Source organism: Hyperolius riggenbachi, chromosome 3 (assembly GCF_040937935.1).
Source record: "Hyperolius riggenbachi isolate aHypRig1 chromosome 3, aHypRig1.pri, whole genome shotgun sequence".
Taxonomy (NCBI): domain Eukaryota; kingdom Metazoa; phylum Chordata; class Amphibia; order Anura; family Hyperoliidae; genus Hyperolius; species Hyperolius riggenbachi.
This window is the reverse complement of record NC_090648.1, coordinates 179945253-179959843: the sequence shown is the minus strand read 5'-3', so window position 1 is coordinate 179959843 and position 14591 is coordinate 179945253. Positions and strand designations below refer to the sequence as shown.

The 14591-nt window shown below is 45.7% G+C and overlaps 1 protein-coding gene across 1 annotated transcript in view; it reads right to left on the bottom strand.

Annotated features, from left to right (window-relative positions):
• Positions 1-303: 303 nt before the first annotated feature.
• FSD2 (fibronectin type III and SPRY domain containing 2) overlaps positions 304-14591 on the bottom strand; it is a 60450-nt gene continuing 46162 nt past the window's right edge. The window contains exons 10-13 of the mRNA XM_068275369.1: positions 8233-8366; positions 6274-6403; positions 3549-3725; positions 304-1003 (exon numbers count right to left, since the gene is read on the bottom strand). Of these exons, the coding sequence (XP_068131470.1) occupies positions 751-1003; positions 3549-3725; positions 6274-6403; positions 8233-8366 (694 nt within the window). The 3' untranslated portion in view covers positions 304-750. The remainder of the gene's footprint in view (positions 1004-3548; positions 3726-6273; positions 6404-8232; positions 8367-14591) is intronic.

Sequence of the window (14591 nt, the reverse complement as noted above, 5' to 3'; positions counted from 1 at the left end):
TACTGTCCACGTTTTGGATCTCAGTGAATTTTATATAGTAAATAAAGAGAATTCTGTTTCAGGCATGTGCCATCTTAATTCCCTCTGACTGAAGCCAATACTGATGTCATTTCCTCCCTTACTTTTTTCTCCTTCAGACTGCACTGTCATAGCTAGCTTGCTTTGTTAACAAATGTGAGCACAGCATAGATCATATTTCAGCAGCTCACTGAACTGCCTTCACCCAATCACTGAAGGGCAGGAAAGTGGGATGGGTGATGACAAGCTTCCTTCTCGTCTGCAATGGAACAAATAGAGCCAGGCTGACTGAGTTAGGTTTTATTACAGCAGAAACATTTCTGAATCTATTGAAGTGCTTGCAATGCAGGGTAAGGCTGCATAATAAACACAGAGCTTTAAAGACAACATCATTATTCATGGAGCTGTTATCCAAGTCACCGGTTCACCATTTATTTCTTGGATTAAACTTTTGCAGGTGACAACTTTTGATGAATTAAAGACATTTTAATGTTATTCCTAGTCAGTGCCCAAGCCAGTAACACTTTAACATCACATAACTCAATTAAAAACTTAGGTTTCATGCGTTTTCATAGATTTATTTTTACATCAGCCCACTTACTATTCCTGGTGAGCTTTATTGGTGGTCAGATTAAAAAAAAATGAATGAGACCTTCCCAATGTTCATGATAGTAAAGTTCATGTTGTAGTGTGAGATCTCTGAGGGATGACTGCATAATATATTATGGCTTGTTAAGGTACAATCAGTGAATGGGGCACAGGAATACCATTATGTATCCTCAAACGTCCTCGTTTCTCCAGAGCGAAACAGGGATGTACCAGGTGTCGAAAATGGCATTGAAATGAGTAGAGGTGCTGCTGAATGTCCATGTTGAAAAAGGATACTCTCTCACAGTCATAATCTAGCAGGATTCCAATCCTCCTGGGTGGTATTGATATCCGGATTTCTGGAGACACCCCGCAGTGCAAAAACTCATATTTGTGCCTGGTGAGAGATGAGTGATAAAATTAAAGGAAAATAGCATGAAATATTTGAAAAGGGTTTATGGACAGTTTGTCATTGTTTTTCTACCCTGGATAAGGTAAATAGAGCATATTTCCCCCACCGCATATTTAAAACACATACCATTTTATGTGAGCCACAACTGCATAACTTCAGTAAAGCTCACTTGCTGCCCTAGTTCACGATCAAAAAGTAAACCTGCATTGTGTTTCCAAATAAGTATCATTTTTAAAGCATTTTAAATGATTTAAAGGGTCACTTAAGCCAAATAAAAAAAATGAGTTTTACTCACCTGGGGCTTCTACCAGCCCCCCGAAGCTGTCCGATGCCCACGTAGACTCGCTCCGATGCTCCTGGCCCCGCCGGCAGCCACTACAGGCGTCAGGAGCCGACAGGCCGGGAACGCGAGTGATTCTTCCCGTTCCTGGCCATATTAGCGCCCTCTATGCTGTTATATGATATATGCTATATGCTATAACAGCATAGAGGGCGCTATTACAGCCAGGAACGCGAAGAATCACTCGCGTTCCCGGCCTGTCGGCTCCTGTCGCCGAAACCGGAAGTGGCTGCCGGCGGGGCCAGGAGCATCGGAGCGAGTCTACGTGGGCACCGGACAGCTTCAGGGGGCTGGTAGAAGCCCCAGGTGAGTAAAACTCATTTTTTTTTATTTGGCTTAAGTGTCCCTTTAAAGCGGATCAAGATGAAAAACTAACTATAACAAGAAACTTGTCTATACATCTTATCTAAAGTTTAGATAGTTTACACAACAAATCTAGCTACAAACAGCTTCAACTGTATAGGATTATTTCTTCCTGTGATACAATAAGAGCAGCCATGTTGCTTGTAATCATTACACACAGGAAACCTGCTCTGCATCTCCAGCCCTCAACCTGTGAAAACATCACTCCCCTCTCCTCCTCCTCCCTCCTCACCTCTGCCTCTAAAATCTCTGGTTAGTAACCTCCTCCTCCTTCTGCCCAGACTGAGCTCCCATAAGCCCTTGCTACATGGGTCTCAGAGTGCATAGGTGCTGGAGGAACTGTGGGTGAGGCTTATTTAGTTTATAGGGAATTAGGGTATTAAAACAAACCGAAAAAAGTATTTGGCTTGAGGAATGCCCTATAAACTTTATGTAAACTATATTTCGGATCCACTTTAATTAAAAGTAAGTATTATTAAAGAGGAACTGTAACCAAGGATTGATCTTCATCCCAATCAGTAGCCAATACCCCCTTTCCCACTAGAAATCTTTACCTTTTCTCAAACGGATCATCACTGGGCTCTGTATGGCTGATATTGGGGTGAAACCCCTTCCCACAGTGTAATGTCTGCAACTAAGTACTGACATCAAATTGCGGGAGCCTTGTTGCATTGTGGGAAATAACAGCTGTTTCCAAATGCCAAAAAGGAGGACCCACCCTTTACCCCCCCTTAAGGACCAGCGCTGTTTGTTGTGATCTGTGCTGGGTGGGCTCTGCAGCCCCCAGCACAGATCAGGGTGCACGCAGAGCGATCAGATCGCCCCCCTTTTTTCCCCCCTATGGGGATGATGTGCAGGGGGGGGTCTGATCGCTCCTGCGTGCAGGCTAGTTGCGGGGGGGGCACCTCAAAGCCCCCCTCAGCGGCGACATTCACCCCCCTCCCTCTCCTACCTCTCCCCCCCCGGTGATCCGGGCTGCACAGGACGCTATCCGTCCTGTGCAGCCAGTGACAGGACGTCCCGTCACATGGCGGCGATCCCCGGCCGCTGATTGGCCGGGGATCGCCGATCTGCCTTACGGCGCTGCTGCGCAGCAGCGGCGTACAATGTAAACAAAGCGGATTATTTCCGCTTGTGTTTACATTTAGCCTGCGAGCCGCCATCGCCGGCCCGCAGGCTATTCACGGAGCCCCCCGCCGTGAATTGACAGGAAGCAGCCGCTCGCGCGAGCGGCTGCTTCCTGATTAATCAGCCTGCAGCTGGCGACGCAGTACTGCGTCACTGGTCCTGCAGCTGCCACTTTGCCGACGCACGGTATAAGCGTGCGGTCGGCAAGTGGTTAATATACTCCAAAACAAACAGTGCAACACATTTCACAGGTATGTTCCCGCTTCCTCGGGCAATAAACAGATCGGAGTACACAGTATAGTCTCAAGGTCATGAATAGTGCCTCTGACTGCTGGTGGAAAGGGTTGATCCCCATTTTTCCTTATCTACAGAGAGTGACTTTTAATACTGAGTGGGGACAGGTCTAATCTCCTCACCTGCCTATACAGTGGTTACCTAGGCGGTAACCCACGTTTGTGAGTATATACATTATATACTTTTCATTTCCAACCCCTTGTTTTGCATACTACACTATATTGGGCTCTCTGTATTTCTTTTGTCTTTATCAGTATGGTAAATCTGGCTCTGCTTCAATATGTGCAGAATTTGGATGTCTCATTGTCTTGCATTCAGAGAGACTTTGTCCATTTATGGCTAGCATTGCTTTACTGAAACAATTGACTTGTGCTCTAGGTTACTGGATGGCATCCTTTCTTTTACCTTTTTGGAGTGCAGATGTGTCTCAGACACCAGGAACTATTATTGGCTCCCAGAACTGCACTCCTGTTCGTATCTTCATAGGCTACTCCAATCCTGTATTCTGTGCGCTCATCCACTTCCACCTCCCAGTAATGCTTCCCTTTGAGGGGTATCAGGTTTCCCAGGACAGCGATACATCTAGGCAACAGCAGAAAAAAAATACTGTTTCATCCAAAATGTATATAGGGCTCACATATACTGCAGAGTTGTACAGAAAACATCTAAAGGACCTTGCTATGTAATGTCCATACTGATCAATCATTACAAAATGGTACGGTTTAGGTGGTCAAACACGATACAATCAAATAATCAATGTTCCTGTCTCTATGATAAAACTAATTGATTGTAAAATAAATAAAAAAGAAACCCTATTTTAGCAAGAAAAAAAAGATTTATATTTCTGTTTTCTAAAATGAAAATCAACTGACATGTATTGGAAAAATATAAAATGGAATGTTTTATTCAATCTTTTTGGTTATTTTTGGGAAAACTGAATGGTATATTGGTTAGATTTTTCTGATTATTCGATTAAACTGGAAAATTGATCAGATTTCTCTGGTCATGAAAACAAAATTGAATCATGTATGGCCAATTCTAGTGTTTCGGTATTTTTTTAAGCACCTCTAAGCATGTGCCCAATGCAGGTGTGGCCACACAATACAACTGGTATTACAGTTTTCTGTTGCCCCGCCTCCCCCAAGTACATTCCAAGTTTTGGATGCCCCTCAAAGCTTCTCACACCATTGCAGTACTTTCCCCCCAGTATGCCAGCTTCTGTAATGTGTCCCTTGTTCCCCCATTACAGTCAGTGTTTCCCACTCATGATGGTGCTCCTATAGTATTCCATATAATAGTACTCACCTTTCTATTGTGCCTCCCATTTACATTGCAACCTGTTAATAATTCACTGCCCCCTTCCATATTCCCTTCATGATAGAGTCCTCCTAAGTGCTGACCTCATTTTTATACTCCCTGTTACTGTCCCATTCAATATAGTGCCTCTCATTAGTGTTCCCTCATTTCAGTGCACCCCACAGTGATTAATTCATTATAGTGCCCCTCATTATAGTGCCCAGTATCGTGATCCATTCAGTTTAGTGCTCCCATAGGTGCTCCTTTATTATGGTCTCCATTCCTGCTTTCTCTAATTAAGATGCTCACCCATGAAGTGAGAACAATATGCCATATTAATTTCATTTTAAACAATACCAGTTGCCTGGCAGCCCTTCTGATCTACTTGGCCGGAGCAGTGTCTAAATAACACCAGAAACAGGCATGCAGCTAGTCTTGTCAGATCTGACAATAATGATTTGCTGCATGCTTGTTCATGGTCTATGGCTAAACATATCAGAGGCAGAGGATCATCAGGATAGCCAGGGAACTGAAATTGCTGAAAAGGAAATAAATATGGCAGCCTCCATATCTCTCTCGCTTCAGTTGTCCTTTAAAGGGAACCTAAACTGAGAGGGATATGGATGTTTCTTTTTAAACAATAACATTTCCTTGGCAGTCCTGATCCCTTTGGCTGCAGTAGTAGCTGAATCACACACCTGAAAACAGCATGCAGCTAATCCAGACTTCAGTCAGAGCACCTGATCTGCATGCTTGTTGAGGGGCTGTGGCTAAAAGTATTAGAGACACGGGATCAGCAGAAGAGTCAGGCAAGTGATATTATTTTAAAAGGAAAAATCTATATCCTTCTCAGTTTAGGTTCCCTTTAAGGTCAGTGCCCCATTAGCGCTCTGCTCACTATAGTGATACAGGACACAACACTCACGTGAATGACCTTGGGGGAGGGAGCTGGAGATCAGCCTGGCAGCAGCAATAACCCTAGAATTTTGCCACTATACCTCAGGATTCTGCAGCACCCACTTTGTGAACCTCTGAAACACGTAAAAACACGAAGCCTGTCTTTTTCTTGGGAGAAGCTAATTAATCTAGCACCATGTTCTTTGATTATTGGAGGAAGCCAGAAAATACAGTATCTGTGCAGAATACATAATTACAGGTTCACAATTATGGAAGCGTCAGTGTAAAAAATATCTATCCAAGGACCTCCGTTCACCGCAGTGCCCTCTATGCTATATAGCAGCCCTGGGGCTAGAGTGGTGTTTTAATGTCATCTGTCGTCCAGTCTCAAATACTATCAAGATGCTTTACCCCCCTAAAAATAAAGAAAAAGGTTAGTATTCAGCTTCAAAATAACTAACCAATTTCAGTTTTGGCTGGACTGGAGAAACGTTAGAACCTGTCTGTGTCCCCACCAGAGCAAAAATTAATCACTTCCTGTGTAAGAATCTCTTTAAGGAACAGGAAGTGAGGGGTAAGGCTCATACACACGTCTGATGAAAGGCAACGACGGGTCCGTCATCACCTCCCGCTGGGCGGGTTTTCAGCAGACAGTACACCGTGTGTACAGTCTGTCGGTGGACAGTCCACCGACAGACCGTACACACGCTGTACTGTCTGCTGAAAACCCGCCCAGCGGGAGGTGACGACGGACCCGTCGTTGCCTTTTATCAGACGTGTGTACGAGCCTGAAGTTTCGGTTGGACACAGATGTCAATGACAACCTGACGGATGGTCCATGTCTGCACATTCTTTCCAAATCTTAAAAAAAAACCATTTTAGTTGGAGTTGAGTTTCAAACTGTTAAGTAGTTACTTTGTAATTCTGAGGACAATACCTTGAGAAATTATTGCAATGATAAGGCAAATCCTCTAAACTTTCTTCCTGTTCACAAGAAATGGTAAATCCATCCTCAGAAATGGAGAGCAGTGGATGAGCTGTGTCTTCGTTGAGGTAGAAAAATGTCCCTACAGAAATGACATGGATTTAGGAGTAGAATTCAGTGTACAAATTAATATTGGGCTCTAGTTAGTACATGTAGGGCCTGATTTGCTAAAGCTGCAATGAGCAGTGATCCTAGGCAATCCAATGAGATGCAGAAACATCTCCAGCCACAATCTCTGTGGAGAAAGATCACACCGCTTGTGACCATGTAATGGCCCACTGCACATTTACTAACCGCTCATTGCCAAGTCCTGATATAGTCCAGGCAATGGCTGCGCTGACTACCAGCAAATAATACTGTGATGCTGCTTTATAACCGTGTATTTTTTATGGAAATCTTCCTACACATGATGGCACTGTGGCCTCTATTAATGCTGAAAAGACTAAATGTGAAAAAAGAGCTTCAAGCTTATTTTCTGTAAAGTGTACCTGAAATAAAAAAAAAAAAAGTAAATGTAGTAGTGGGAAGCCTCAGCCATGGCCAGGAGCGAGGCCAGAAGATGAAGAGGGCACTTTCACTGGAACAGAGAGCTCTACAAGGATCTTGGGAACCCCTCTGCCATCCAGAGGCTTCAACTTACTGAGGTAAGTATCTAACTTGCTTTTCATCACAGTCAGTTTGCTTTAATAGCAGGACTTAATCATAATAAGTGCATGTGTGTAAACTGGAATCTGGGTACAGGATGCATTGTGCAAACAGTAAGATCCTCTAATACTATAGCTCTGATTCAATCTATTGTTGCATAGCCATTAGAATGTCAAAAAATGTCAGCCTACTGTGCATTATATACACCGTATGTATATGGGCATACGCTGATCAACCAAAACATTGCAACCACCTATCTAATATTGTGTAGTGAAAACCGTTCTGATCCATTGAGGCATGGACTCCACAAAACTTCTGTTGTCTTGTGGTTTCTGGCTCCAAGATGTTTAAGTCCGAGAATAACATTGACATCAAGGAACGTACATGGTCTGCAACAATCTTTAGGTAGGTGGTATGTGTCAAAATAATATTCATATGACCTTCAAAACAATCACGATTCATCATAAGACCAGGTTCCCTTCTTCCACTGATCCAACTGTTAGTTACCTGTCTGTTGCAGGTGTTTTTGGGGATGGACAGGGGAAAGCATGAGCATTCTGATCGGTTTGTAGCTACACAGGCCCATCACTGGAGGGGAAAGCATGAGCATTCCGATCGGTTTGTAGCTACACAGGCCCATCACTGGGAGAGTGGGGGTAAATATATCATTATACAACAACCGATAGCTATAAGAAGCATTTCTAACACTGAAACCAGGAAAGTTAAGGTGACAATTATTATCCTAAACTATTTATGTTCTATTATACGTTATGTCATTATAGTTCCTCTTTAAAGGACCAGTTGAAAAATTAAAAATACATACATATAAAATGCCGATTTCTCTTAGAGTGTAATGCACTATAAATATTTTTCAACTAGTCCATCTCCTCATGGTAGATTATCAGTATTCCTTTTATTCTTTACAAAAGAATAAGCTGCCTGCACTATGCAGGTAAGTCGTACGCTGTTTTGTCATCATTGGGATCTGCCCTTTGCACAGTGCTTGACTTTGGGCACAGTAAGACGTGTTTAGATCATTTCCTGTTTTCCTATTTTAATCTTTTCAAACTGTTTTTTTACAGTATATAAAGGAAATAACATTATTGTTTTATCATATGGTTCTACGGTGTGCATTTGTCATGGCAGGTTTTCCCCTTTAATTAATATTGGAAGTTTGAATGTATGTGTGATAAATGTTTGTGTAACAATAGCATAGTTAGTGGTACAAGCTAGCCTCCTACTACACTAATAGTATTATCTAAATACCTGTGGTGTGAATGGAAACCGATGTGCTGCTCTCGCTGGGCCCACCCACATTCACAGCTCTGACGCTGATGTGATAAGTCTCATTTGTTTGCAGCTGGATGAGACATTCACAAATTGGAATTCCAACAATAGACCTGTGAAAGAAAATAGTGAGTTTTGAGTCATGTGGATCCCACAGGCAGAAAGGAACAATCCTGATAGGGAAAGCGTGGGTTACACAATACACTGCACAAAGTTTTCCAGAGTCTGAAATTCGATGTTGGCACACTGACTTCCCTCCTTAGGATAATAAGCCATTGAAGTTTAGTTCCAGGAAAAAAAATATTTCAGTTTTAGATGGTGTGGCAAGAGGTTAGAAGCTCTTTTGGAAACTCTCACAGTTATGAATACGCATGGGGCCATATGCAATTCACTTTTTCTCCTTAGTTTTATCTAAGTTAATATTTTCACAACTTGTAAATAAAATGTTTTTTACACCATCAGCAAACAAAGGAATACTCCAAATAGTTATGACAGTACTTTTTCATCTAATTTTTGGTACTTTTTCCATCGCAAAGTGCTAAAAAGTTATTTTAAAGTGAAGATTAAAAATTATCTCATAGGAGAAAACTCAGGAGAAAAAGTGAATTGCATATGGCCCATCATCTCCTAATCAGACAGGCATGGGGAAATTTCTTGGACTGGCAAAGACAGCAGCACATAAAACAGTGGAACGCATTAGACACCCTAGGCCTGGCTCAATTAAGACAATTTTAACATGGGAGGCTGAAGACAAAGGGCTTGATTCATCAAGTTGCTATAGCAGAGCTCGCTGCCATGTAAGGAGCGTGCCTTCCTTATTTACTTACATTGCTTCCTTAGCAATGAGCGTAACATTAACTGTGGGTGGCCCTGCTCGAGTGAATTATCACTACCACGATAATTCACTTGCGGCCGCTACTGTGTTACTTTACATAACAACTTTATTCGCGGTAGTGATAATTCTCTCGAGCAGGGCCACCCACAGGTAATGTTGCACGCATTGCTAAGGAAGCAATGCGCATAACTAAAGAAGACACACTACTAACCTGGCAGCGAGCGCTGCTATGTAAGGCGTACAGAGTGCGCACTACACGACAACATTAATCTGAGCTGCTTTAGCAGTGCAGCTTGATGAATCAAGGCCAAAGTTCTCTGTTCTTCCATCTTGGCCTGGCTTGCCAGCTCCTCTGCTAGCAACAGACACAAACTACAGAGGGTCCTTAGATCAGTGGTGAAGATCATTGGGAAACCCCTCCCCCAACTGGACCTCTTCTACAACTCCAGACTGTGCTCCAAAGCATTAAGGATTGCCAATTATCCCTCATACTCAAGCCACTCCTTCTTCTACTATATATATATATAAACCTTGAGTGCGAGCTGACCCTTACATTCAATAGTACTACTCCCTAGAATGGGAGGAGGGCCTACCTGGTAAAGTAGAGATCATGTAATGAATTAAAACCAGTAGTCCTACCTGTGCTTATGAAAAAACTTTATTGATACAAAAATTTGCAGTCATGAGTGACTCGGTTTCCCCCAATATAAAACCACTTAAAAACACAATGGAATGGGAGGGAGCTCTCCTTCACAGTAAATTCCACCAATCCCCATTAGGTAACTGCAGAAGGCAATCGCCCAGCCTTGGCCTATGCAGATCGCCCCTGCCACCGATATGGTCTGATTGTCTGTGGACCCACCACCGACGCACACCACAGAGGCCTCAAAAAGCAGCTGCAGGTACCGCCAAGTACACTCCGAAAAACACTGAGCTCCAACTCCTCTTCTTAGTCACTGTAAACACCTATGGTAAACTTGCTGACTTCCATCACACTTGCTGACATCTGTAATGTGTTCCAGTTCACTTCACAATGTTGCCTCTAGCTGTATAACACTTATACTTTATGCTCTATGCTCACTTAACTGCAGAGAAAATGCCCATGACAACGTGTGAACCAGCCCTGTTTCAACATGACAATCAACTTTTCCCCCATAGGGCTGTGGCTGTTTACTCACGGCTCCTTGTCCTTGACTGCCTGACAGTGTTCCCCTGCTGTATCGATCAGTAATCCATGTGGCTCTGTGGGTTTGTTAGCAGTGCTCCAGCTCGTAGGGCGAGCCTCTGCCAATGTTACCTCCGCCAGCCAACTTGATCGTCTCCACGCCGTGCACAGCGACTTGCTGCGACTTAGGATCTGTCCGTCCAGCGTCCAGGGGTCACGTGAGCGCTCACTCCCATTCCGACTCCTCCCACTTTCATCAAGTTGCTATAGCAGAGCTCGCTGCCATGTAAGGAGCGTGCCTTCCTTATTTACTTACATTGCTTCCTTAGCAATGAGTGTAACATTAACTGTGGGTGGCCCTGCTCGAGTGAATTATCACTACCACGATAATTCACTTGCGGCCGCTACTGTGTTACTTTACATAACAACTTTATTCGCGGTAGTGATAATTCTCTCGAGCAGGGCCACCCACAGTTAGGGCCCGTTCACACTGCACGCGTTTCCAGCCGCGTTTTGGAAACGCGTGCAGGTGGCCAAAACGCACGACATCAGACATTGCATAGAGTGCAATGTCTGATGTTCACACTGCATGCGTTCCGGACCTGTGCGGTCCGGGAACGCATGCTGCACGCAGATTTTGCAAAAACGCGTGGCTGTCCCATTTACTTTTCAGTGATGGGATCAGCCACGCAACGCACACAAACGCGGATGGCCATGCGTTCGTACGCGTTGCGGTCCGCACGCGTTCCGCACGCATGACCATCCGCATTTCTGATCTGAACGGGCCCTTAATGTTGCACGCATTGCTAAGGAAGCAATGTGCATAACTAAAGAAGACACACTACTAACCTGGCAGCGAGCGCTGCTATGTAAGGCGTACATAGTGCGCACTACACGACAACATTAATCTGAGCTGCTTTAGCAGCGCAGCTTGATGAATCAAGGCCAAAGTTCTCTGTTCTTCCATCTTGGTCTGGCTTGCCAGCTCCTCTGCTAGCAACAGACACAAACTACAGAGGGTCATTAGATCAGTGGTGAAGATCATTGGGAAACCCCTCCCCCAACTGGACCTCTTCTACAACTCCAGACTGTGCTCCAAAGCATTGAGGATTGCCAATTATCCCTCGCACTCAAGCCACTCCTTCTTCTATCATATATATAAACCTTGAGTGCGAGCTGACCCTTACATTCAATAGCACTACTCCCTAGAATGGGAGGAGGGCCTACCTGGTAAAGTGGAGATCATGTAATGAATTAAAACCAATAGCCCTACCTGTGCTTATGAAAAAACTTTATTGATACAAAAATTTGCAGTCATGAGTGACTCGGTTTTCCCCAATATAAAACCACTTAAAAACACAATGGAATGGGAGGGAGCGCTCCTTCACAGTAAATTCCACCAATCACCATTAGGTAACTGCAGAAGGCGATCGCCCAGCCTTGGCCTATGCAGATCGCCCCTGCCACCGATATGGTCTGATTGTCTGTGGACCCACCATTGACGCACACCACAGAGGCCTCAAAAAACAGCTGCAGGTACCGCCAAGTACACTCCGAAAAACACTGAGCTCCAACTCCTCTTCTTAGTCACTGTAAACACCTATGGTAAACTTGCTGACTTCCATCACACTTGCTGACATCTGTAATGTATTCCAGTTCACTTCACAATGTTGCCTCTAGCTGTATAACACTTATACTTTATGCTCTATGCTCACTTAACTGCAGAGAAAATGCCCATGACAACGTGTGAACCAGCCCTGTTTCAACATGACAATCAACTTTTCTTCTCAGCGTGCAACTTCCCCATAGGGCTGTGGCTGTTTACTCACGGCTCCTTGTCCTTGACTGCCCGACAGTGTTCCCCTACTGTATCGATCAGTAATCCATGTGGCTCTGTGGGTTTGTTAGCAGTGCTCCAGCTCGTAGGGCGAGCCTCTGCCAATGTTACCTCCGCCAGCCATCTTGATCGTCTCCACGCCGTGCACAGCGACTTGCTGCTACTTAGGATCTGTCCGTCCAGCGTCCAGGGGTCACGTGAGCGCTCACTCCCATTCCGACTCCTCCCACTTTCATCAAGTTGCTATAGCAGAGCTCGCTGCCATGTAAGGAGCGTGCCTTCCTTATTTACTTACATTGCTTCCTTAGCAATGAGCGTAACATTAACTGTGGGTGGCCCTGCTCGAGTGAATTATCACTACCACGATAATTCACTTGCGGCCGCTACTGTGTTACTTTACATAACAACTTTATTCGCGGTAGTGATAATTCTCTCGAGCAGGGCCACCCACAGGTAATGTTGCACGCATTGCTAAGGAAGCAATGCGCATAACTAAAGAAGACACACTACTAACCTGGCAGCGAGCGCTGCTATGTAAGGCGTACAGAGTGCGCACTACACGACAACATTAATCTGAGCTGCTTTAGCAGTGCAGCTTGATGAATCAAGGCCAAAGTTCTCTGTTCTTCCATCTTGGTCTGGCTTGCCAGCTCCTCTGCTAGCAACAGACACAAACTACAGAGGGTCATTAGATCAGTGGTGAAGATCATTGGGAAACCCCTCCCCCAACTGGACCACTTCTACAACTCCAGACTGCGCTCCAAAGCATTAAGGATTGCCAATTATCCCTCACACTCAAGCCACTCCTTCTTCTATCAGTTCCCATCAGGCCGGAGGTCACAGGCCACCCCCACCAGGAACTCATTGCATAGGAACAGTTTGTTCCTCTTGGTGGTTAAGTCTTGAACTCTCTTCCTGAAACCTCAACCCCCAGGGTTTCGATTGTTGGTCGCTGTTAAAAACAACAAATTGTATATTGAGTTACTTCCTCTTCCATGTGTCTGTTTACACTGCTGTATATTATATTTACTCTACTGTATATTGTGTGTCCCATCTATCTCTGCTACCTCTTACTCAAGTCCTGTTTGTGTCAAATCCCATTCCGGGCATGACCCAGTCATGCTGGGAAAATAAAATGATTCTGATTCTGACAGTGACTCCGCCACGTTGTCAGCTGTTCCTTTGCACTGGTCAGGTGCTTGCTAGCGCTCTTCACAAGCAGATCAGAGGCACCCACCCTGATCAGGAACATCTGAGCGTGGCTGCACTCAGACATGACGTGTGGGTTTTTTCGCTACCAGGTCACCACATTGCCTGTCAAGGCATTGACTTGCGTGGGATTACAAACACTGCCATATAGTTTTGTTGAATTGCAATTGTGATCAGGCGCGGAGCTAGGGGGGGTCGGGGTAGGACAAGTGCCCCGGGGCGCCTGGTCCCCAAGGGCGCCCTCCGCCTGGCTGAGCTGCGGGTTTTTTTTGGGGGGGGGGGGGGTTTTCCCGGCGGGTGAGGGGAGCAGCGCAGAGAAGAGGGAGAGCTGTGCGGACGGTGGGGAAGGGGGGCCATATCCCCCCTCCTTCCCTCACCTTAGGTGCTCTCCCTCCCTCGCTGTCCCCTCCAATGTCCGGGTGGCTGGGCTGGCAGCGGCGGGCGGAACTCACCTCCGTCTCGCTCCAGCGCCGGGCGGAAGTTCAGGTGCGCAGCCGCTGCTCTGGTCTGGACCAGACCAGAGTAGTGGCAGATCCATCCGGCGCTGCGACGAGACGGAGGTAAGTTCCGCCCGCCGCTGCCAGCCACCCGGACATTGGAGGGGACAGCGAGGAAGGGAGAGCAGCTCTTCTCTGCGCTGCTCCCCTCCTGCTGGGGAGGGGGACACCAGACCTGACTACCTACTCTGGGCACATATACCCCTGGCTACCTACTCTGGGCACATATACCCCTGGCTACCTACTCTGGGCACATATACCCCTGGCTACCTACTCTGGGCACATATACTCCTGGCTACCTACTCTGGGCACATATACCCCTGGCTACCTACTCTGGGCACATATACCCCTGGCTACCTACTCTTGGCACATATACCCCTGCCTACATATACTGGGCATATACCCCTGGCTACCTACTCTGGGCACATATACCCCTGGCTACCTACTCTGGGCACATATACCCCTGGCTACCTACTCTGGGCACATATACCCCTGGCTACCTACTCTGGGCACATTTACCCCTGCCTACATATACTGGGCATATACCCCTGGCTACCTACTCTGGGCACATATACCCCTGGCTACCTACTCTGGGCACATATACCCCTGGCTACCTACTCTGGGCACATATACCCCTGGCTACCTACTCTTGGCACATATACCCCTGCCTACATATACTGGGCATATACCCCTGGCTACCTACTCTGGGCACATATACCCCTGGCTACCTACTCTGGGCACATATACCCCTGGCTACCTACTCTGGGCACATATACCCCTGGCTACCTACTCTGG